The sequence below is a fragment of the Balaenoptera acutorostrata genome, chromosome 11, assembly GCF_949987535.1.
Source record: "Balaenoptera acutorostrata chromosome 11, mBalAcu1.1, whole genome shotgun sequence".
NCBI lineage: Eukaryota > Metazoa > Chordata > Mammalia > Artiodactyla > Balaenopteridae > Balaenoptera > Balaenoptera acutorostrata.
This window is the reverse complement of record NC_080074.1, coordinates 21,991,540-22,014,106: the sequence shown is the minus strand read 5'-3', so window position 1 is coordinate 22,014,106 and position 22,567 is coordinate 21,991,540. Positions and strand designations below refer to the sequence as shown.

The 22,567-nt window shown below is 40.7% G+C and overlaps 2 protein-coding genes across 7 annotated transcripts in view; one reads left to right on the top strand and one right to left on the bottom strand.

Moving 5' to 3' along the window:
- The window catches only part of BLTP3B (bridge-like lipid transfer protein family member 3B), a 92,882-nt gene extending 76,071 nt beyond the window's left edge, over positions 1-16,811 (bottom strand). For 4 of the 5 annotated variants that reach the window (XM_007165828.3, XM_057555930.1, XM_028166433.2 and 1 more), the window contains exon 1: positions 16,522-16,811. In XM_007165828.3, the coding sequence (XP_007165890.2) occupies positions 16,522-16,565 (44 nt within the window). In that variant the 5' untranslated portion in view covers positions 16,566-16,811. Of the gene's footprint in view, positions 1-6,877; positions 7,025-16,521 lie in introns of all 5 variants that reach the window. The other variant, XM_007165829.2, reaches the window with a different exon arrangement.
- A 2,066-nt stretch (positions 16,812-18,877) lies between these two features.
- The window catches only part of ACTR6 (actin related protein 6), a 33,503-nt gene continuing 29,813 nt past the window's right edge, over positions 18,878-22,567 (top strand). The window contains exon 1 of one of the 2 annotated variants that reach the window (XM_057556997.1): positions 18,878-21,269. In XM_057556997.1, the coding sequence (XP_057412980.1) occupies positions 21,202-21,269 (68 nt within the window). In that variant the 5' untranslated portion in view covers positions 18,878-21,201. The remainder of the gene's footprint in view (positions 21,270-22,567) is intronic. The other variant, XM_057556996.1, reaches the window with a different exon arrangement.

Genomic DNA, 22,567 nt, shown 5'->3' with positions numbered 1-22,567 from the left:
CCATTCTAATCCTACATATTTATTGAAGAGAAATGAAAAGCATATGTCCTCACAAAGACTTATACATGAATGTTCACAGCAGCTTTATTTTTAACAGCCCAAAACTAGAAAGAACCCAAATGACCATCAACAGGTAAATGGATAAAGAAGTTGTGGAACATACACAATAGAATATACTCAGCAATAAGAGAGAATGCATAGCACTCCCTCTTGCGAGAGCACCGGAATCACAACTGACTGCTGAATGATCATTGACAGGAAGACACTGGAACTCACCAAAAAAGATACCCCACATCCAAACACAAAGGAGAAGCTGCAATGAGACTGTAGGAGGGGCGCAATCACAATAAAATCAAATCCCATAATTGCTGGGTGGGTGACTCACAAACTGGAGAACACTTATGCCACAGAAGTCCACCCACTGGACTGAAGGTTCTGAGCCCCACGTCAGGCTTCCCAACCTGGGGGTCCGGCAACAGGGGGAGGAATTCCTAGAGAATCAGACTTTGAAGTCTAGCAGGATTTGATTGCAGGACTTCGACAGGACTGGGGGAAATAGAGACTCCATTCTTGGAGGGCACACACAAAGTAGTGTGCACATCTGAACCCGGGGGAAAGAGCAGGGACCCAACAGGAGACTGAACCAGACCTACCTGCTAGTATTGGAGGGTCTCCTGCAGAGGCGTAGGGAAAAGGACACTGGCAGCAGAAGTTCTGGGAAGTACTCCTTGGTGTGAGCCCTCCCAGAGTCTGCCATTAGCCCCATCAAAGAGCCAGGTAGGCTCCAGTGCTGGGTCACCTCAGGCCAAACAACCAACAAGGAGTGAACCCAGCCCCACCCATCAGCAGACAAGCAGATTAAAGTTTTACTGAGCTCTGCCCACCAGAGCAACAGTCAGCTCTACCCACCACCAGTCCCTCCCATCAGGAAGCTTGCACAAGCCTCTTAGATAGCCTCATCCACCGAAGGGCAGACAGCAGAAGCAAGAACTACAATTCTGCAGCCTGTGAAAGGAAAACCACATTCACAGAAAGAGAGACAAAATGAAAAGGGAGAGGACTTTGTACCAGATGAAGGAACAAGATAAAACCCCAGAAAAACAACTAAATGAAGTGGAGATAGGCAACCTTCCAGAAAAACATTTCAGAATAATGATAGTGAAGGTGATCCAGGACCTCGGAAAAAGAATGGAGGCAAAGATCGAGAAAATGCAAGAAATGTTTAACAAAGACCTAGAAGAATTAAAGAACAAACAAACAGAGATGAACAATACAATAACTGAAATGAAAACTACACTAGAAGGAATCAATAGCAGAATAACTGAGGCAGAAGAACGGATAAGTGACCTGGAAGACAGAATGGTGGAATTCACTGCTACGGAACAGAATAGAGAAAAAAGAATGAAAGGAAATGAAGACAGCCTAAGAGACCTCTGGGACAACATTAAACGCAACAACATTCGCATTAAAGGGGTCCCAGAAGCAGAAGAGAGAGAGAAAGGACCGAGAAAATATCTGAAGAGATTATAGTCAAAAACTTCCCTAACATGGGGAAGGAAACAGCCACCCAAGTCCAGGAAGTTCAGAGAGTCCCACGCAGGATAAACCCAGGGAGAAAACATGCCGAGACACATAGTAATCAAATTGACAAAAATTAAAGACAAAGAAAAATTATTGAAAGCAACAAGGGAAAAATCACAAATAACACACAAAGGAACTCCCATAAGGTCAACAGCTGGTTCCTTGAGAAGATAAACAAAATTGATAAACCTTTGGCCAGACTCATCAAGAAAAAGAGGGAGAGGTCTCAAATCAATAAAATTAGAAATGAAAAAGGAAAAGTTACAATGGACACCGCAGAAATACAAAGCATCCTAAGAGACTACTACAAGCAACCATATGCCAATAAAATGGACAACCTGGAAGAAATGACAAATCCTTAGAAAGGTATAACCTTCCAAGACTGAATCAGTAAGAAATAGAAAATATGACCAGACCAATCACAAGTAATGAAATTGGAACTGTGATAAAAATCTTCCAACAAACAAACGTCTAGGACCAGATAGCTTCACAGGTGAATTCTATCAAACATTTAGAGAAGAGCTAACACCCATCTTTCTCAAACTCTTCCAAAAAAATTGCAGAGGAAGGAACACACCCAAACTCATTCTATGAGGCCACCATCACCCTGAAACCAAAACCAGACAAAGATACTACAAAAAGAGAAGATTACAGACCAGTATCACTGATGAATATAGATGCAAAAATCCTCAACAAAATACTAGCAAACAGAATCCAACAACACATTAAAAGGATCATACACCATGATTAAGTGGGATTTATCCCAGGGATGCAAGGATTCTTCAATATACGCAAATCAATCAATGTGATAAACCATATTAACAAATTAAAAAGAAAAACCATATGATCATCTCAATAGATGCAGAGAAAGCTTTTGACAAAATTCAACACCCATTTATGATAAAAACCCGCCAGAAAGTGGGCATAGAGGAAACCTACCTCAACATAATAAAGGCCGGATACCACAAACCCACAGCAAACATTGTTCTCAATGGTGAAAAACTGAAAGCACTTCCTCTAAGATCAGGAACAAGACAAGGATGTCCACTCTCACCACTATTATTCAACATAGTTTTGGCATGGCAATCAGAGAAGAACAAGAAATAAAAGGAATACAAATTGTAAAAGAAGAAGTAAAACTGTCACTGTTTGCAGATGACATGATACTATACATAAAGAATCCTAAAGGTGCCACCAGAAAACTACTAGAGCTAATCAATGAATTTGGTAAAGTTGCAGGATACAAAATTAATGCACAGAAATCTCTTGCATTCCTATACACTAATGATGAAAAATCTGAAAGAGAAATTAAGGAAACACTCCCATGTACCATTGCAACAAAACGAATAAAATACCTAGGAATAAACCTTCCTAGGGAGACAAAAGACCTGTATGCAGAAAACTATAAGACACTGATGAAAGAAATTAAAGATGATACCAACAGATGGAGACATATACCATGTTCTTGGATTGGAAGAATCAATATTGTGAAAATGAGTATATTACCCAAAGCAACGTACAGATTCAATGCAATCCCTACCAAATTACCAATGGCATTTTTTACAGAACTAGAACAAAAAATCTGAAAATTTGTATGGAGACACAAAAGATCCTGAATAGCCAAAGCAGTCTTGAGGGAAAAAAACGGAGTTGGAGGGCTTCCCTGGTGGCGCAGTGGTTGAGAGTCTGCCTGCCAATGCAGGGGACACGGGTTCGAGCCCTGGTCTGGGAAGATCCCACATGCCGCGGAGCAACTAGGCCCGTGAGCCACAATTACTGAGCCTGCGCGTCTGGAGCCTGTGCTCCGCAACAAGAGAGGCCGCGATAGTGAGATGCCCGCGCACTGCGATGAAGAGTGGCCCCCGCTTGCCACAACTGGAGAAAGCCCTCACACAGAAACGAAGACCCAACACAGCCATAAATAAATAAATAAATAAATAAATAATTAATTAAAAAAAAAAACGGAGTTGGAGGAATCAGACTCCCTGCCTTCAGAGTATACGACAAAGCTACAGTAATCAAGACAATATGGTACTGGCACAAAAACAGAAATATAGATCAATGGAACAGGATAGAAAGAGATAAACCCACGCACCTACAGCCAACTAATCTATGACAAAGGAGGCAAGGATATACAATGGAGAAAAGACAGTCTCTTCAATACGTGGTGCTGGGAAAACTGGACAGCTACATGTAAAAGAATGAAATTAGAACACTCCCTAACACCATACACAAAAATAAACTCAAAATGGATTAGAGACCTAAATGTAAGACCAGACACTATAAAACTCTTAGAGGAAAACATAGGAAGAACACTCTTTGATACAAAACACAGCAAGATCTTTTTTGATCCACCTCCTAGAGTAATGGAAATAAAAACAAAAATAAACAAATGGGTCCTAATGAAACTTAAAAGCTTTTGCACAGCAAAGGAAACCATAAACAAGACAAAAGACAACCCTCAGAATGGGAGAAAATATTTGCAAATGAATCAACGGACAAAGGGTTAATCTCCAAAATATATAAACAGCTCATTCAGCTCAATATTAAAGAAACAAACACCCCAATCCAAAAATGGGCAGAAGACCTAAATAGACATTTCTCCAAAGAAGACATACAGACGGCCACGAAGCACATGAAAAGATGCTCAACATCACTAATTATTAGAGAAATGCAAATCAAAACTACAGTGAGGTATCACCTCACTCCAGTTAGAATGGGCATCATCAGAAAATCTACAAACAACAAATGCTGGAGACGGTGTGGAGAAAAGGGTACCCTCTTGCACTGTTGGTGGGAATGTAAATTGATACAGCCACTATGGAGAACAATATGGAGGTTCCTTAAAAAACTAAAAATAGAATTACCATATGACCCAGCAATCCCACTACTGGGCATATACCCAGAGAAAACCATAATTCAAAAAGACACATGCACCCGAATGTTCACTGCAGCACTATTTACAATAGCCAGGTCATGGAAGCAACCTAAATGCCCATCAACAGACGAATGGATAAAGAAGAGGTGGTACATATATACAATGGAATATTACTCAGCCATAAAAAGGAACGAAATTGAGTCATTTGTTGAGACGTGGATGGATCTAGAGACTGTCCTACAGAGTGAAGTAAGTCAGAAAGAGAAAAACAAATATCGTATATTAACGCATGTATGTGGAACCTAGAAAAATGGTACAGATGAGCCGGTTTGCAGGGCAGAAGTTGAGACACCGATGTAGAGAACAGACATATGGACACCAAGGGGGGAAAACTGCGGTGGGGTGGGGATGGTGGTGTGCTGAATTGGGCGATTGGGATTGACATGTATACACTGATGTGTATAAAATTGATGACTAATAAGAACCTGCAGTATAAAAAAACAAACAAACAAAACAACTAATACTAAACTTTCATTGGGTTATTTGTATGGAAATATGTTAATATAAATGTTTCAGACATTACATGAAATTTCTAAAAATCTTATATGTTCTGGTATAATGTTATAAGTCATAATCCTAGTTATTACTTTAAAATGTATATCTCAGAAATAACTAAGTTTCTTGTCAACTGCATTATTATGAACTTTCATCAAATCTTTAACCATGGTCATTTTTAAGTCTTTTGTCATTTACAGACAGTTCTGGGTATACTCTGATGCTTTTGCAAATATGTTCCTATAAAAGGGTTTCATCTTCAAGAAATTCATGGAAAAGACTCTGACAAGTACAGGTTTCTGGTAACTGACTGTACTGCTGAACTGAATGAATAAGCATTTTCAGAACTCTAATGGAAAACTGATGAATTCATAGAAGTGCTAACAAAAGATCAAGATAAAAAAAAAATTAATTACATGGGACTGAGTGAACTGATGAGGATGAGTATAATTTTTGTGACTTTCTGTTTGAATTAAAAAAAAAAAATCCCACAAGGACTCAGAGGCAAAGAATATACAAATCAATTTTCACTGCAAAGTAAAGGAGCTGTTACAGTGGAGGATTACTGGACTGAATGTCAATATTATGATATAGTATGAGTGTGTTTCATGTTTGGTAATTGCAATTATTGCTGCTTTTGTTGTGGTCATCCATGTACAATGCTTGGTGTCAGTCTATTTATCTCTTGTAAAAATAAAATACAGTGTGTGTGTGTGTGTGTGTGAAAAAAAAAAAAGACCCAACGCAGCCAAAAATAAATTAATTAATTTAAAAAATATTATAATTAACATTAAGTACACAAAATAAACTCTTTAAGTCCTTCAGTGAATTGATCAAAACATCCTCTTCATCAAAACAGCCTTCATACCTCATTAATTAAATTAGACTATGATGCTTAACCCATTAAAGAGTAGATAATGCTAATTACTATTTTCTTTTTTTTTTTTTAAATATAAGCAACTTTTTTTTTTTTTTTAAGATTTCTTTATTGATTGATTGATTGATTGATTGCTATGTTGGGTCTTCGTTTCTGTGCTAGGGCTTTCTCCAGTTGTGGCAAGTGGGGGCCACTCTTCATCGTGGTGCGCGGGCCTCTCACTATTGTGGCCTCTCTTGTTGCGGAGCACAGGCTCCAGACGCGCAGGCTCAGTAGTTGTGGCTCACGGGCCTAGTTGCTCCACGGCATGTGGGATCTTCCCAGACCAGGGCTCGAACCCGTGTTTCCTGCATTAGCAGGCAGATTCTCAACCACTGCGCCACCAGGGAAGCCCCTAATTACTATTTTCAAATAGCTGACTATAAGTTATAAAACTCACTCATGCAACATCACAAAGAACTGGTTATAGCTTTAAGTGCATTGCCAAAGCTTATATACTAGAAGACATTCTAAGATTATTGCATGAGCCTGTAGCTACATGGTACAAAAAAAAAAGGGGGGGCTTCCCTGGTGGCGCAGTGGTTAAGAATCTGCCTGCCAATGCACGGGACACGGGTTCGAGCCCTGGTCTGGGAAGATCCCACATGCCGCGGAGCAACTAAGCCCGTGAGCCACAACTACTGAGCCTGCGTGTCTGGAGCCTGTGCTCTGCAACGGGAAAGGCCGCAACAGTGAGAGGCCCGCGCACCGCGATGAAGAGGGGCCCCCACTCACCGCAATTGGAGAAATCCCTCGCACAGGAATGAAGACCCAACACAGACAAAAATAAATTAATTAATTAATTAAAAAACAAACAAACAAACATGAAGTCGGTGCCTGACAAAAAGAAGAAGAATTAGAAAATATTCTCAAAGTATCTTTATGTGGGGCATAATAAGTGCTTGCATCTACAGAAAGAAAAAAAAAATGGGGAATAGAAGAATTACCTGAGGGCAGGAAATTCAGACAAAAGGTCCCTACTCGTGGTGAAAGCAAGTAGTCAGTTGCCAGGGTTTCTTAGACTCCTCTGGTACTCATTTGGGTGATTATGAAACTCACGGCACACCAATCTCCACCACAGCCAGCAGGGATCGCTGCAGGGAATGGGTACACAGGGGACACAGAAGGGAGCAAGTTTAAGGGAAGGAAGAGGAAAGGAATGATATGATAAAAATATTTAGCTCTGATGCACTTTAAAGAAAATACAGTTGTATTTCACACTGGATTAACTAAAGGCAAATGCTGCTTAAATTCTAAGATAAATTAATCATTTATGATTTTCTTCATTCTCTCTACCACTGGTAGCACTACTACTCTATTAAATCAGTGTTTTAAAATTTTTATATTAAAAATAATATTTAACAAAAATGAGATAGCTATGTTGTACAAAAGTTATACAAAGACTGGACTGTACAATTCAACATTAAATGAAACCAATTAGCACAAGCACTCTAAAAGACAAGCAACCTACAAATACAAATTGTCAAAATTTTAACTGCCGAAAGGCCCAGTTAAAACTATAATCCTCATTTCATTTCATAGAGAATACTAAAGAGTAAAGTTACCTATGAAAAATAACCCACAAAACCAAGAGATCCAGCAATAAACTACATCTATATACTCAAAAGTAAATTGGAGAAGTAAAGTATTAGAAAAAAGTTTTAATTTAAATTTTTTGGATATGAATCAACTTTTTAATCCTGCCAAAAATGTATCAGTTTTATGAATACATGTATTTATACCCTATGTGTTCTATGAAGGCCAAAGTAGTATAAATCTATTTCTCCAGTCAGCTAAAAATGTTTCTGAACAACTACTATGTACCACAGTACTGTGGCAGATGCTAAAGATACAATGGTGAATAACACAAGCATAGTTACTGCACTCAGAATTCAAAGCCTATCAGGGTTATTCTACCCTTAAAGAGATGATAGTCTATGGAACTAATAAACATGAAGCTTTTGTTTTAATAAATAGACAACAGTAGAGGAAAACAACACAATGCTATGATAGCAGTGGCAAAAGGAGCCAGAGATTCCTCTCTTAATGGTATTTTTTGGGTAGAAAAAGAGTACATTATACATATAGCTAACATGAAGTCTTAAAGGATAGACTAATATAGAGATTCAAAATTTATACACAACATTCTCTTTGGCTGGGAGAAGTCTCAAAGTAAGTCAGTGAATTATGAGACAGATCAATAGTAAGTCTAATGCCTGAAAAAAAACCCCAAACAAACAATAAATTACCATATCCTGAATCAAATTTGCTCAGCTCTTAATTTTGTTTTAATAACTTGGTCTTGATATGATAACTGCTCATATTTCACTCGTGGAAATAGTCATAAAGCCTTTCACTTGTAACTTAGGTTCAATGTGAGCTAATACCGACTTGTAAATACCAATATTTAATAAATATTAAATTACTCATCCTAAGTAACATAATATGCAGACTTTAAAACATATAAACTGATAAGAGATCAACTTACTAAGGAAATGTTTAGACTGGAAACTGCAGTATTAAGGCAAAGTGCAATATTGCAAAAAAGTGATATTGCAAAAAAATTATGCAAGTAAAAAGAAATAAATGGAGAAATTGTCCTTCCCCAACTTTAAAGAATTGTTGAGTCAAAAGACTATGTTTCCCAAGCTTCAAAGGACTGCAAAGTCAAAGTATTCCCAAGTAATAAAAGAATCTCCTAAGGGATATTGCAGGAGGATGATAAAACACCATAAAAGAGTAATAAGGGAAATGCCAAAAACTAAAAGAAAAGCAAACTGTTAGGTGGGAACAACAGCCTGAACAGGTAGTATAGAATAATCAAATTATAAGGGTGCTGGATCAGTGACTTAACCACTCAACACTACCTGTTAAACCTTGGGAAAGTCAAAAACCTCAATGTTTTAATAATCTCCTTCTAGGAGATAGGAACAAACACCTTCTGATTCTAGGATGATAATATTACAACATCCAATGGACCAAGCATCCAATCTCCATTTCACCTGAAGTTTTCAAATCAATCTCCTAAAAGTAACTTTTCCAAGAATCAATATCTGGTTATAGTTGTAAATTAATGTGAAAGGAATAGGCACCTTGCTCAATTTCAGATGCTTCTACATAGCGTACTTAATAGAAAAAAAGAAAAATCCACTCCCTAAAATTCAACTCACAATTCACTTTTCTGTAATTATCTATTGCATAAGCCAAAGGATAACCACACACACAAAACACTGACATTGTTGTTGCCCGACTATAAGAGGTGCAGTCTAAATTAGCTTACAAATAAAAGGGATCTCCATTAAGATATTTAATAGGCATCCAAATTAATGTATCCAGAGCCAAACTCCCGATCTTCTTCCATAAGCCTGCTCCTCCTGCATATCTTCTCCAGCTTAATTAACAGCAACTCCCATCTTGTCAGTTGCTTATGTCAAAGTCATCCATAACTGTTCTCTTTCTCAATGCACATCTTATCAGCAAATCCTGTGGCTCTGCCTTCAAAACACATCTAGAACCTATGTATCCCAACAACTCTACTGCATCCACCTAGCTCCAAGCCAATATTTTTCTCATCTGGATAGTTGTCACTTTTCACTGGGCTCCTTCTTCTGCCCTTGCCCTCCTATTATTTATTTCCCACTTGGCTGCAGTGATGAATGGCTCAAAGCCTTCCAGTGGCTTCTAATCTCACTCAGGGTAAAAGCCAAAGTCACTACAAGGTCCCACAAGATCTGGCCCTTGTTTTCTCTTTGATCTCATCTTCCTCTACTCACCTCACTCCTCACCTCACTTCACCTATATTGGCGGCCTCGATGTATTTGCCAAAAAATGACAAGTAAGCTTCCATTTCTGGATCTTTGCATTTGTTCCCACCCCCACTTTCAGGTCTCTTCTCAAACAACATCTTCTCAATTAAGCCTTCTCCATCACTAGATTTAAAAGTGCAAACTTTGTCCCCGCCTCCTTGCACTTCCTTCCTATCCCCTTTCTGTGTTATTTTTTTCAACAGCACTTACCACAAATAGATATAATGTACTTCACTTATTCATTTAATTACTCTCAGCCTTCTCTGATTAAAATGTAAACTCCATTGAGGGCAGGGATTTTTGCCCAGCACTATGGACCAGTACCTGGTACAAAGTAGCACTCAGTAAATATCTGCTAAATAAACAACTAGTATATATAGCATTATTGGAGTAAATCAGCATTACTGGAGATTATTTTTAAAACAATACAATTTAAGTAACCAAACATTACTTCAAAAGATCCCCAAACTTATAAAAGTAAATTTATTTATAATCCTAACAGGTAATATTTAACTCACTCTTCTCCCAGTTGCCTCATCCAAGTAAACCAAATCTCACAAATTTGATATGGCAGTACAGTTCTAGAAATAGGTTACATTTAGTGATCCTATTCATGCTTCTTATGCCAGAATAGGAATCACTGAAATTTTCCAAGAGCTGAGACCATGTGTCTCTAATGCCCAGTTCTCAATAACCTGGTACATATAAACTCTCAAAAATTATTTATTGAACTTTAAAAGTGAAAAATGTAAATAATTAGCCTGTCAATAATTATATGAAATCATAATTTGAGAAAATAATTTCTTTTTTTAAAGCTTTTTATTTTTAAAAAATTTATTTATTTTATTTATTTATTTTTGCCTGCAGTGGGTCTTCGTTGCTGCGCACAGGCTTTCTCTAGTTGCGGCGAGCGGGGGCTACTCTTCGTTGTGGTGCGCAGGCTTCTCACTGAGGTAGCTTCTCTTGTTGAGGAGCACGGGCTCTAGGCACGTGGGCTTCAGTACTTGCAGCACGTGGGCTTCAGTAGTTGTGGCTCACCGGCTCTAGGGCACCGTCTCAGTAGTTGTGGCGCACGGGCTTAATTGCTCCGCGGCATGTGGGATCTCCCTGGACCGGGATCAGACCCGTGTCCCCTGCATTGGCAGGCGGATTCTTAACCACTGCGCCACCAGGGAAGTCCTGAGAAAGTAATTTCCAACAGTCTAAATAATCTATGTTGTATTTCCTTTTAAGAATGTCCAATACAAGAACAATTATAGACCCAGTGGTATTCATCTCCAATTACATGCACCTTAACTTCTCTTCAGCGATGCATTTCCATGGCCTTTTCTGATGCCTTGCCCTAAACTAGGCTTACTGTAAAATCTTAAACTTTAACATATATGACACTTTCAGACAAAACATCTAATCCTTCCAGTTTTCTCATTTGCTCTTCTCAACTGCTCTTCTAGTAGATAAAATTTCCAATCTTTTGAGGGTTTTTTCCTTTTCTCCCCAGGCTATCATCGGCTGCCCCACCCCCCTTCTATCCTTATATAGCCTAAACCATCCCATCAATACACTGTGAGGCACTCGAACCCCGCTTCACTTTGCCATTCAGTCACAAGATCATGCAAGCCCTCAACCCTTCCTAATCTCCTTAACAAATATTCCAAATATTTAACAATCTTCTCAGGCCACCCTCCCTTTCTACTTGTTCCTTCCGCTTTGTTTAGGGAGCATGTCTTGTTGAGACTGTCAAGTAGTTTCTCTTACCTAGATCCTTGGAGCTGACCTGTATCCAAGCCCTTGGATATCCAAGTCTGTTTCTCTAACCTTCCCATAACCTCTGTGGTATACTGATATCCTTCTACATTACTTTTCTACTTAAGTTAATCAGAGCCCCTCTAGAGACTCTATGTTTCCACCCCAGACAACTGCTCCTGAACCCTGGACTCCAAACCAAACTGATAACCATGCACCTTTAGTGATCATGTCCCTCTTTTGTCAGGAACTCTTTATTAGCAGTCACCTCCTGGGATGAAGTTCAATTTCAATTTCCTTAACATAGCAAATGAGGCCCTCTGAAATCTAATTTAGTTCAGTGCCTATTAAAGACACCAAATGGAGCAGCAAGCCTGACTCAAAATAGTTCTCCACATGACCATATTTTTGCTCTATAACCCTTTGCCATTGCTAATTGATCCGTGGATAAACAGAACTGGGCCAAACAGAGTCTCTCTCCTAGGAATCTGAAACTTGACAGGAGATCAGATTGGGAGTTATGAGAGATGGGACAGCACCCTAAAGCAGTGGTTCTCAACCAGGAGCAATTTTGCCTTCCCGGGGACATTTGGCAATGTCTGGAGATACTTTTTCATTGTCAAGACTGTGGGAGTGCTATTGGCATCTAGTGGGTAGAGACCAGAGATGCTGCTAAACATCCTACAATGCACAGAGCAGCCCTTCACAACAAAGAATTGTCTTGTTCAAATGTCAATAGTGCTGAGGTTCAAGAACGCTTCCAATTAGGCCCTAGGAGTTGTCTAGTTCCAGATTCTGTGACCCACCCCAAGAGCTTTCTGTTACATTTCCTTTTTCAGCCTAAGTTAAACAGAACAGGTTTTTGTTGTCTGCAGACAATATAATCTTAACTGGCATAGTACCCTAGTTTAATAATCTGACATACATGTGTATACTTTAAACCAGTTTCTCAACCTCAAAACTATTGACACATAGGCCAAATAATTCTTTTTTGGGGGGACTGGGCTGTGCACTGTAGGATGTTTAGCAGCATCCCTGGCCTCTACCCACTAGTCACCACCCCACCCCCACCCCTGCCAAGTTGTGACAATCAGAAATGTCTCCAGACATTGCCAAATGTCCCCTAAGGGGTAAAAACACCCATATTTGACAACTACTACTTAAAACTATACAAAGACTGTACCCAGGTGTGGTGTATGTCTGTCCTGCCAACCCCCCAATAAACCTTGTGCCCAGCATAATATGCCTTGAGCCAAAGGAGTAGTGGGGAGCATGTGTATCTAAATCTTCCCCACCCCTTTTCAGGTCCTGGCTTAAATGTACCCCATCTTTGATCTTCTATTCCCCGCCCTCTGCCTTTGCTGGAGCACGCATGTACACATACCCCAGTAACAGGTAATGAGGCCTTGAGCTGAAAGGTAGCTCCTGCTCTTATTTCTTTTCTTACACTTGTTCTAACTTTTCTTTAGAAGTTTCCATTTCCTTCTGAAAAAAATACTCTCCTAGAGAAGCCTCCAAAACATATTTTATGCTGGTGATGGTATGAAAGATCAGGGTAAATTCTCCTTCAAAGGCTTTTCCTGTTTCACTTCTCTTAAAATGTAACTACTCCAACCCCCATATCCAACACACACACACACACACACACACACACACACACACTAACTCTCCCTCTTCAGTACTGTTTTCATTAACAATGAAAGAGATGCTTGGAATACAAACTAAACAATTAGGCAGGGAACAAGTATATAGATTTACACTTCTCAAATAGTTCAGCATTTGCTTAAAGCATTTGTTAATCTCTTAAGAATAATTCCCCTTTCATACTTTTCCAATATACCAGTTTCTTAAGCCCCTATATCTGAGTAAACCTGGTTTTAACCTTACAATTTCACCATACTTCAATCTCAAGGCTCAGAGTAAGCACTCTCTCTCTCCTGTTGCTTCCTAGATAGTCTTCCTTACTGGAAGACCCCTTATATAAAGGGTCATTTTCCTAGTCCTTCCTTTCTAGGACACCGGCACCACATTTATTCAATGATTCAATTGCCCATTATTCCCTAAAACCACAGGAAAATTGGCCATGCCCAATATCTGCAATAATATTGGTGGCTTATAGTCTTGCCTTAGTTAAAAAAAACAGCAATGTGAGGGAGAGTCAGTTCATTGTTGTCATTCATGCATTCATTCAAAAAATAGTCGTTGAGTGCCTACATTATTCTAGACTCCAAAAAACAAACAACAACAACAAAAATCCCTGTCCTCATGGAATTTACATTCAGTGGCGAAGACAAACGAACTGCAAATAAATAAGTATATATTATGACAGATGAGAATGAACGCTACAGAGAAGAGTATGGTCAGGTAAGCCCTCCGTTAAGAAGGTGCCATGAGTTCCATTCACTGGCCATAAGAAAGGTATTGGAAGGTAATATGTTCTAAGTATTTCCTATCAAACTGTGTTCCAGATGATTAGATCAGTATAGTGACATCTTCATTACCGCATAACCTGTAAAATTAAGCTTGACCCAGGTAATTTCAAAAGTTCATTCCTGGGGCTTCCCTGGTGGCGCAGTGGTTGAGAATCTGCCTGCTAATGCAGGGGACACGGGTTCGAGCCCTGGTCTGGGAAGATCCCACATGCCACGGAGCAGCTGGGCCCGTGAGCCACAATTGCTGAGCCTGCGCGTCTGGAGCCTGTGCCCCGCAACGGGAGGGGCCGCGATAGAGAAAGGCCCGCGCACCGCGATGAAGAGCGGTCCCCGCACCGCGATGAAGAGTGGCCCCCGCTTGCCGCAACTGGAGAAAGCCCTCACACGAACCAAAGACCCAACACAGCCAAAAATAAATAAATAAATAAATAAAAAAGAAAAATCCTTTAAAAAAAAAAAAAAAAAAAAAAAAAAAGTTCATTCCTACTTGAGTAACTATAATTTATCACGACATCCATCATTATAGATGACAAATGACAGCAACAGCAGTAAGATTAATATTTAACCAAGAATATGAATTTGATGCTCTTCAGTTCATCTGACTTAAGGAAGTTTTGAAATGTGAAATAACTGAAAACTCAAGTGCTTCAAAAACTCGTCTCAAAAAAATCATTATTATTTACAACACAGCTATTAAAAATCATACAGATTAAAAAGTAATCCTCGAGAGTGGCATTAACATATATACACTATCAAATGTAAAATAGTTAGCTAGTGGGAAGCAGCTGCATAGCACAGGGAGACCAGCTCAGTGCTTTGTGACCACCTAGAGGGGTGGGGTAGGGAGGGTGGGAGGGAGACGCAAGAGGGAGGGGATATGGGGATATATGTATACGTATAACTGATTCACTTTGTTATACAGCAGAAACTAACACACCATTGTAAAGCAATTATATTCCAATAAAGATGTTTAAAAAATAAATAAAACAAACAAACAAAAAAGTAATCCTCAAGGCTCAATTCTGAATGTGTCTGTTTTGTGAAGTTAGCCATTACCTTTACAACTAATTTTTAAGAGTCCTTCCAAACTGGAGTTCTACAAGAGAATTAAACTCTAATGCCCTAAGGCACTCAATGACTGAACAAACTTTTCTCCTATGCATCTAGAATGGAACTAGCTAAGTACTATCATCCTTGGGAGAGTGAGAAAATAGAAATTCAAATCATTTTCTATAGTCTGAATTTTCTTGTGGGAACTGAGTATGAGAAAGGCTGGAGGACATCTGATAAGTCAGATCTTACTTAAATCATAAAAAATAATAATAAAGATAAAATCTTCCAAAGTGAGATAATTCATTATTGGACTATATGGACAATTTTAAAAGAAACTTTCCAATTAGTGATAATGTTAAGAAATGTAGATTCATAAATGCTGCTATAATTTGTTACTTTAAAAATATATATCTTATTCAATGTTATGAGTGAGGAAAATATTTGCTGAATCACAGAAATAATGGTTTTGTTCCCTAATATATAACCTGTGGTATACAACGATTTGGAAAATCAAGAATTGTACTACGAAAGTATATCATCACACCCAAGTGTCTTCCTAAAATCAGTTAAAATTAATCATTAACTTACAGACAAATAACAGAGAAAAGGGTCATAACTAAGCACTTTGAATTCGCTGTTAACAACTTGCAAACAAGATCCGACATTTAGCCTGTGTCTTGAGACAAATATGGAGAAGTCAGGGGCAGTAACAAACTGCCAGCTTTACTGAGTCATGATTCTGACTAAAACCGCGTTACGAAATGGAAAGAATGACAAGTCTTGGGTTTATTACCACAGATGTTGACTCCCTGAATTTATGGGTCTTAGATTAAAATAAAGCAAAAAACAAAAACAAAAAAAACAAAAAAATTGCTTTGTACGAATGATGTGGGGCTAAAACGACTCCAGAAAGAACTCGCCAAAGCTGGTAACTCTGATTATTTACCTAAAACAAATCCTAACTGTGCAAACAGGCACACCCTCTAATGCATCAGACTGGGAACGGCGAGGTAAGGTGAATTCAGAACAATAACAAGGTTAACAGTTCACTGAAAAAACAATTCTCAGCCCTAACAGTCCACACTGCGCCAGACGCCCTCGGTTAACGGAACCATAGCTCCGAATGGAGGCGAGCAGACACCGGGCACCTGGGTGACAGACCATCTGCAGCCTCCGCGCAGGACCGCCCGAGAGGGGTCCTCCAAACGCCCCCAGACGCCGTGTCGGCGACGATCCCAGTCCGCAGCCTCCCCCCGGCAGCCCAACACGCTCCTCCGCGAGCCAGCCGGGAGTGAGAACCCGTCCAGGGGCGAAGCCATCCAGGGACGAATCCGTCCGGGGGCGAACCCGTCAGGACACTGACTCGTGAGGCCAGTCCTGGGCGCCGCAGGCGACGGGAGATCCGGGGCAGCGACCTCTGCCCGGACTGGAGCGGGGAGCCCGAGGGTCGCCTCCCGCTCGGCTGCCAGTCCCCGCCGCCCCCGAAGCCGCAGGTTGCCTCTAATAACCGACTAGGGCGGAAGCGGACTGGCGCCCACGCCCGAGGCTCTGACTGACCTGGAGAGGTGCTTCAGGATCTGTTTCTTGATGAGCCCAGCCATGGTGCCGAAGCGGGGGGCGCCGCGCTCTCTCTCCGTTCCTCACTGCCTCCTCTCTTCGTGGCCGTCTCCTCTTTGTCTGGGTTAACCCGGCCGGAGGAGAGGCGCGTGAGCACTCACGCCCGGGACAGACCTGAGGCCCCGGCCGAGGCCACAGCCGCCACCGCTGCCGCCAGGGACCGGGAGCATTGCGCTCAGGCAGCCGCGGCCGCCGCCGGCGCCATCTTGGCTGCAGCATCACCTAAGAGATCTGGGGGAGGGCCGGAGCGGGACGGGCTCGGGGTGGGCTCGGGGCGGGCTCGGGGCGGGGCGGGGCAACGCAGGCTCCGGACAGGTTCTTGCTGCCCCGCCTCCGCCCCTGGGACTAGGGCGCTGGTCTTCTGCTACCCTGACGCTGTTGGGTGCTTTGACCCCCAACCCAGAAGCTTCTTGGGTTTTAGACCTCCGTCACCACGCTCTAGTCATGTTCCCGTCTCCATCACTGAGTTCTTCATCCACATCTTCTCTTTTTCATGTCCCTGTCAGAATTTGCTCCACAAATGGCTCTAATTGCTTTGCTTTCTTTACCTACTCAGCTTTCTTCACATTCTTGCCTCAGTGTCTTATCCTTTGTTTAGATATTCTGCTTTTCCCCCGGCTAAATGCTATAATTTGATGTTTCCTCTAGAAATTCTAAGAGAAGTAAAAGTTGATAATGTGTCTTAATAGAACCCGGGACCTGGGAATTAGAAGGCCTAAATTTAAGTCCTGGCTCTAGTATTTTCTAGCTGTGTTAAGCTGGAGAAAATAATTTACTTACTTTTAGCTTCAGTTTAATCTTCTATACAATAGATTAATAATATCAGCCTTACCCAACTCACTAGGTTGTTGTATCTAAAGAAATAAGGATGTAAAATTTCACTTAAAAATTTCTATGTAAAGGAAGGAAATTGTTGAAATAGCAGAGAGAATTATTACAGCTCTGCACCTTCACCCCACCCAGCCCCAAACCAACATTTTACAGAGGTGAAAATGACCACCCAGTGACATCTAAAAGTGGGGGAGGGGAGAATAACACTACCTCTGAGGGATGTATCAGAAAATGCTGTGGGTGTCTATGGGGATGGCCAGGGGATAGTTTACACATAGAGTCCAACACCTGACCCTTTTCAAGCAAGGGAAAGGAGATATATGTGGATTGACTGTTTACTCACTTAACATTTATAATGTACTATAAATGAGGCACTATTCAATTAACTAGGTAGCCTAAACAAACAAAACCTGTACCTGTCATCAAAGAGTTAACAGCCTCAGAGGGAAGGTAAATTCCTAGTGCTAGGACCTTGAGCTCTATCATTAGACTCTTGTTCAAAGCCTTGCTTGACCATTTTGTAGCTGTGTAAACTTGGGCAAGTTATTTCAGTCTCAGCCTCAGTTACCTCATCTATTGGAGATAATAGTATCTAACACAATTTTGTGAGGATTAAATGAGATTATGCATATATAGTGTTGAACAAAGTGCCTAGCATATGTCAAGCTCTTAATAATGCTATTATTATCCTTAGCATAATTGAAAGTAGAAGTAAAGTGCTATGAAAACATAAGGGATGGAGTGATTCTATCTTGTTTAGCCAGAGATGGATTTACAGTGGAGATATTATTTCAAAGGTGAGAATGTCAGTTTAAAGTTAAAAGGACTGGCCCTGAAGTCAGACTTGGATTTGAAACTTTGCTCTGTGGATTTTTAGCTATGTGGTTGTTGTGAGGATTAAGCTAATGAAGTTTAAGTACTTAGAGAATGCCAGACACAACTGTGGTTTAAATTTACATTTTTGTTAATTGCTATTTAATTCTCAAAGTATGATTTTCAAAAAGTTAAAAACGTGACTGTCATACAAATATATAATGAATGTGCATCAAAGATTTGTTAACTCATATTGGCAAGAACAGACAAGATAGGGTATAAAGTTAGCTCACTCATTAATGTGACTTAAATCTGTTGCACATGTTCATTATGTATTTATTATCAGAGTGATATTTTTTAATATTTATTTATTTATTTATTATTTTTGGCTGTGTTGGGTCTTCGTTTCTGTGCGAGGGCTTTCTCTAGCTGCGGCGAGCGGGGGCCACTCTTCATCACGGTGCGCGGGCCTCTCACTATCACGGCCTCTCTTATTGCGGAGCACAGGCTCCAGACGCGCAGGCTCAGTAGTTGTGGCTCACGGGCCTAGCTGCTCCGCGGCACGTGGGATCTTCCCAGACCAGGGCTCGAACCCGTGTCCCCTGCATTGGCAGGCAGATTCTCAACCACTGCGCCACCAGGGGAGCCCCCAGAGTGATATTTTTAACTTTTAAAATTACACGTTGTCAAAATATACATGTATTTGAAAAGTAATAGTTACATGCTTGAGATTCTTTGTACTAAAACCTGGGAGGAGAGAGTGCATGGTGTGAAGGTGAATAGAGCCAGGGCTTTTACTGAACAGTGTGTGCTGAAACTGGCTTATACTGATTCATGAGAACCAGTTGTGCACATCTCTTCCCAACTCTGTGTTCTGGTGTTTGGTGAGTTCAGGAAAGCTTGAAATCAGCCATTGTGACAGTATTTTCACCACAGAAAATGGTAAACACTACAAATCAGGACTTTTTTCTTGGAGATCGGTTGTTAAACATTTACCAGCACACAGTGTAGGATGGGTTGAAGGGGGATGAGATTGCAGATGTATGGACGTTATTTCATAGGCAGTGTCAAGTCTTGGGAGACTTCTATGGTGACTGAATTTGGGGAAGATGATCAGATTTCTGATTTAGAAAAATATTCTGATAACGATACTGGCAGTACAGAGGACAGATCATGAGAAGAGAATGGAGACAGGAGCCTTGAGAAGGCGGCAGCATTACTATTTTTGGTGAGAGATAAGGCAGTATCAGTAAAGGTAAACAAACAAAAAAGGGTCAAGGACAAATTCCAGAGATTAAGACAAGGATTGGAGTTGAAGTTTACTGAGGTTTTTAGTTTGGGGCACTGGGTAGATATTGGGGCACACCACTAATTGAGACAAGTAATATAGGTGAAATAAGCAGTTTTGGAGATAAAATTGTTTTGGATTTGTTACCTTTAAGGTTATCTCAGGACCCCTGGATAGAAACATTTAGGTTGCAGTTGGGGGTAGAAATCTTCTTTAGGATTTATTGGTATTCAATGATAGCTGAAGCCAAGAACAAAAATGATCTTGATCCAGGATCAGATAAATATGAAGGAAAGTGAAAAGGGAAGCTTTTTGAAAGAGCCTATTTTGAAAGATGAGAGGTGAATAGAAATGATGGTTACTCTGTGATGTAAGACTGATAAAATATTTTTTACATGGGGGATCCTATCAATTTAATATTGTTAGAGAAAATAGAATGACGAAAATTGGACATAACTAACTTTGGACTTTCAATGACTTTTTGATACAAAGGAATATAGACACCAATAGAGTGCCTGACTTAAAGGAGTTTGCCATGGCAAAGGTAACAGAATGATCACATGATCAAAGGATGATGATGATGATAATTACTAACAGGTACTTGACTTTTATCATTTACTCTTCATAAAACAATTCTGCAAGGGGGGATAATTATAGTATTCCATTCTACAGATGAGGAAGGTAAGGTGTAGAGAGGTTAACTAACCTGTCCAAAACATGTAGTGGCAGAGCCAGGATTTGACCCAGGAGTTTGAATGTAGAGACTGCACTCTTAACTACTATCTATGATTTCAATAATAAGACCTACTTCATAAATTGTAAAGATTAAATTAGTAAATATACATAAAGCTCTTAGAACAATTTAACCACACGCATTAAGCCCTGTGTAAGTATTAACCCTTATCTTTATCGCCCAAGGTTACACAGCCATTTTGTGGCAGAGTCCGGATTCCAACCTAAAATTCGTTCTCTTAACCATTACGATATAGACGAGTGAGCCCAAGACATTGGGGGAACACATAGGAGGAACACCTAATTTCAGGAAGGGGAAAGGAGGAGTGTGTCAGAAGTCGAGAAGCATTTTTAGATAAATAAGACACAAAGCTCCGTCCAGAAGAACAAGCAGACAGGGAAAACTGTGAGTTAAAAAAGCGAGGCGGTTGACGTGTTGACGTGTTCTGTGTTTGTAACAGGGTGGTTGGATCCAACAGTCAGAAGGGCAGTGGCGGGCAATGAAGCTGAAGAGTCTTCATATCCAATTCCGTGCTGCGTATGGCTTTGCAATTTATTCTTCAAAAGACTTCACTGTCTGCACAATACTATTCGAACACACACCCACCCACAACCTTCCCCCTCAAACCCCCACAAAGATGGTTCGTTATAGGGGTTAGAAGAAACTCCCAAGAGCGACACAACCTGCAAAAGTAAAGAACAATCACACATTGGGCGAAAAAAACCAGCGTTTTCTCTCTTATTGGATCTGGCCAAGACGTAAACGGGTTGAGATAGGAAGCACGGTACGACTCTTGCTGGCATGCTGGGCGGCAGCGCAGTCTCTGGCTTCCGGCGTCCTCAGTTGCTAAGGGAGACCGGAAGCGCCCGTACGCTCCGTGGGTGCAACCATAGAGTGCCGGAAAAAGCGTGAGCAGAGGGGTCGGAAAAAGAAAGCAACTGCGGTTAGTGCTAAAATGACGACCTTAGTGCTGGATAACGGAGCCTACAACGCCAAAATCGGTTACAGCCATGAAAATGTCTCGTAAGTGTTCGCTTCCTCCGAGGGACAAAGCATATATGCCTAGTAGTTACGTGTGTTACGCTTCATCTTGGGACGTCTGTAAACTGCAAACGCCCCCGCGCGGCCCTCAGGCAGAGGGATGCTCTCGTTGGAATTGGGTAGTTTGAATGCTTTGAAGTGGGACTTTGTTACTAACTTTGGGCTACGTGGCCCCGGAAGTGGGACGTGTTTCGTTTCGTAACAGGAAATAGTTCAGGAAAATAGGCTTCTAAGGAAGCGGTTCCCGACAGAGGGGTCCGTACACAAAGTTCATGAACCCTCAGGAATCGTGGGCAACATTTTGTGTGTATATGCATTTTTGGGGGGACGCGATCATAGCTTTCATCAGATTCTTAAAGGGTTCCATGGCCCCCAAAAGTGTTAAAAACCGCTGTTTCAGTGGCTGTAGACTTTGAAGGCTTTGTACTTTAGCCCTTCTAAGTGCTCATTGGCTGACCTGGTTGATCAGACTCAAATACTACACTGGCATTCATAAACTATGTTTGAGTAGAGACTAAGCAAATTAAAAGACACGCTTTTGCTCTAGAGTATTCACAGGGGACTCTTTCCCTTCCTCCCTCCTTTCCTTTTTCTTTTTTTAGAGGACAGACTGCGTAGGAATGTATATTGTTACAGTCTTATTTTGGCAATGTGTATCATTGTCCTCATCCTTTGACAGCAGTTCTGTTATCAGTTACTTAAGGAATAATTTAGAAGTCTTGATAAGAATAGGTGCAGAATACTCTATATCGTGTATAGACATTGTGTATGGCGACACAAAGGTGGGGGGAGAAGCAAGCTAAATAATCAAGAACAGTAAATTGACTAAAATTGTAATACAACCATATGATTGACTACAAGGCAGGTTTTAAAATTATGTCCTTGGGCTTCACTGGTGGCACAGTGGTTAAGAATCCGCCTGCCAATGCGGGGGACACGGGTTTGAGACCTGGTCTGGGAAGATCCCACATGCTGCGGAGCAACTAAGCCGGTGAGCCACAACTACTGAGCCTGCGTGCCACAACTACTGAAGCCCGCACGCCTAGAGCCCGTGCTCCACAACGAAGAGAGTAGCCCCCAATCGCCACAACTAGAGAAAGCCTGTGTGCAGCAGTGAAGACCCAATGCAACCAAAAATAAATAACATAAATAAATTTAAAAATATATTGTTTAAAATTATGTCCTTGAAGACTGTTTAAACATAGAGAAAATGACAGCATAGTAAGTGAAATAATCAGGTATAAAACATTTTTACAGTATTATCCCAATTAATGCAAGGA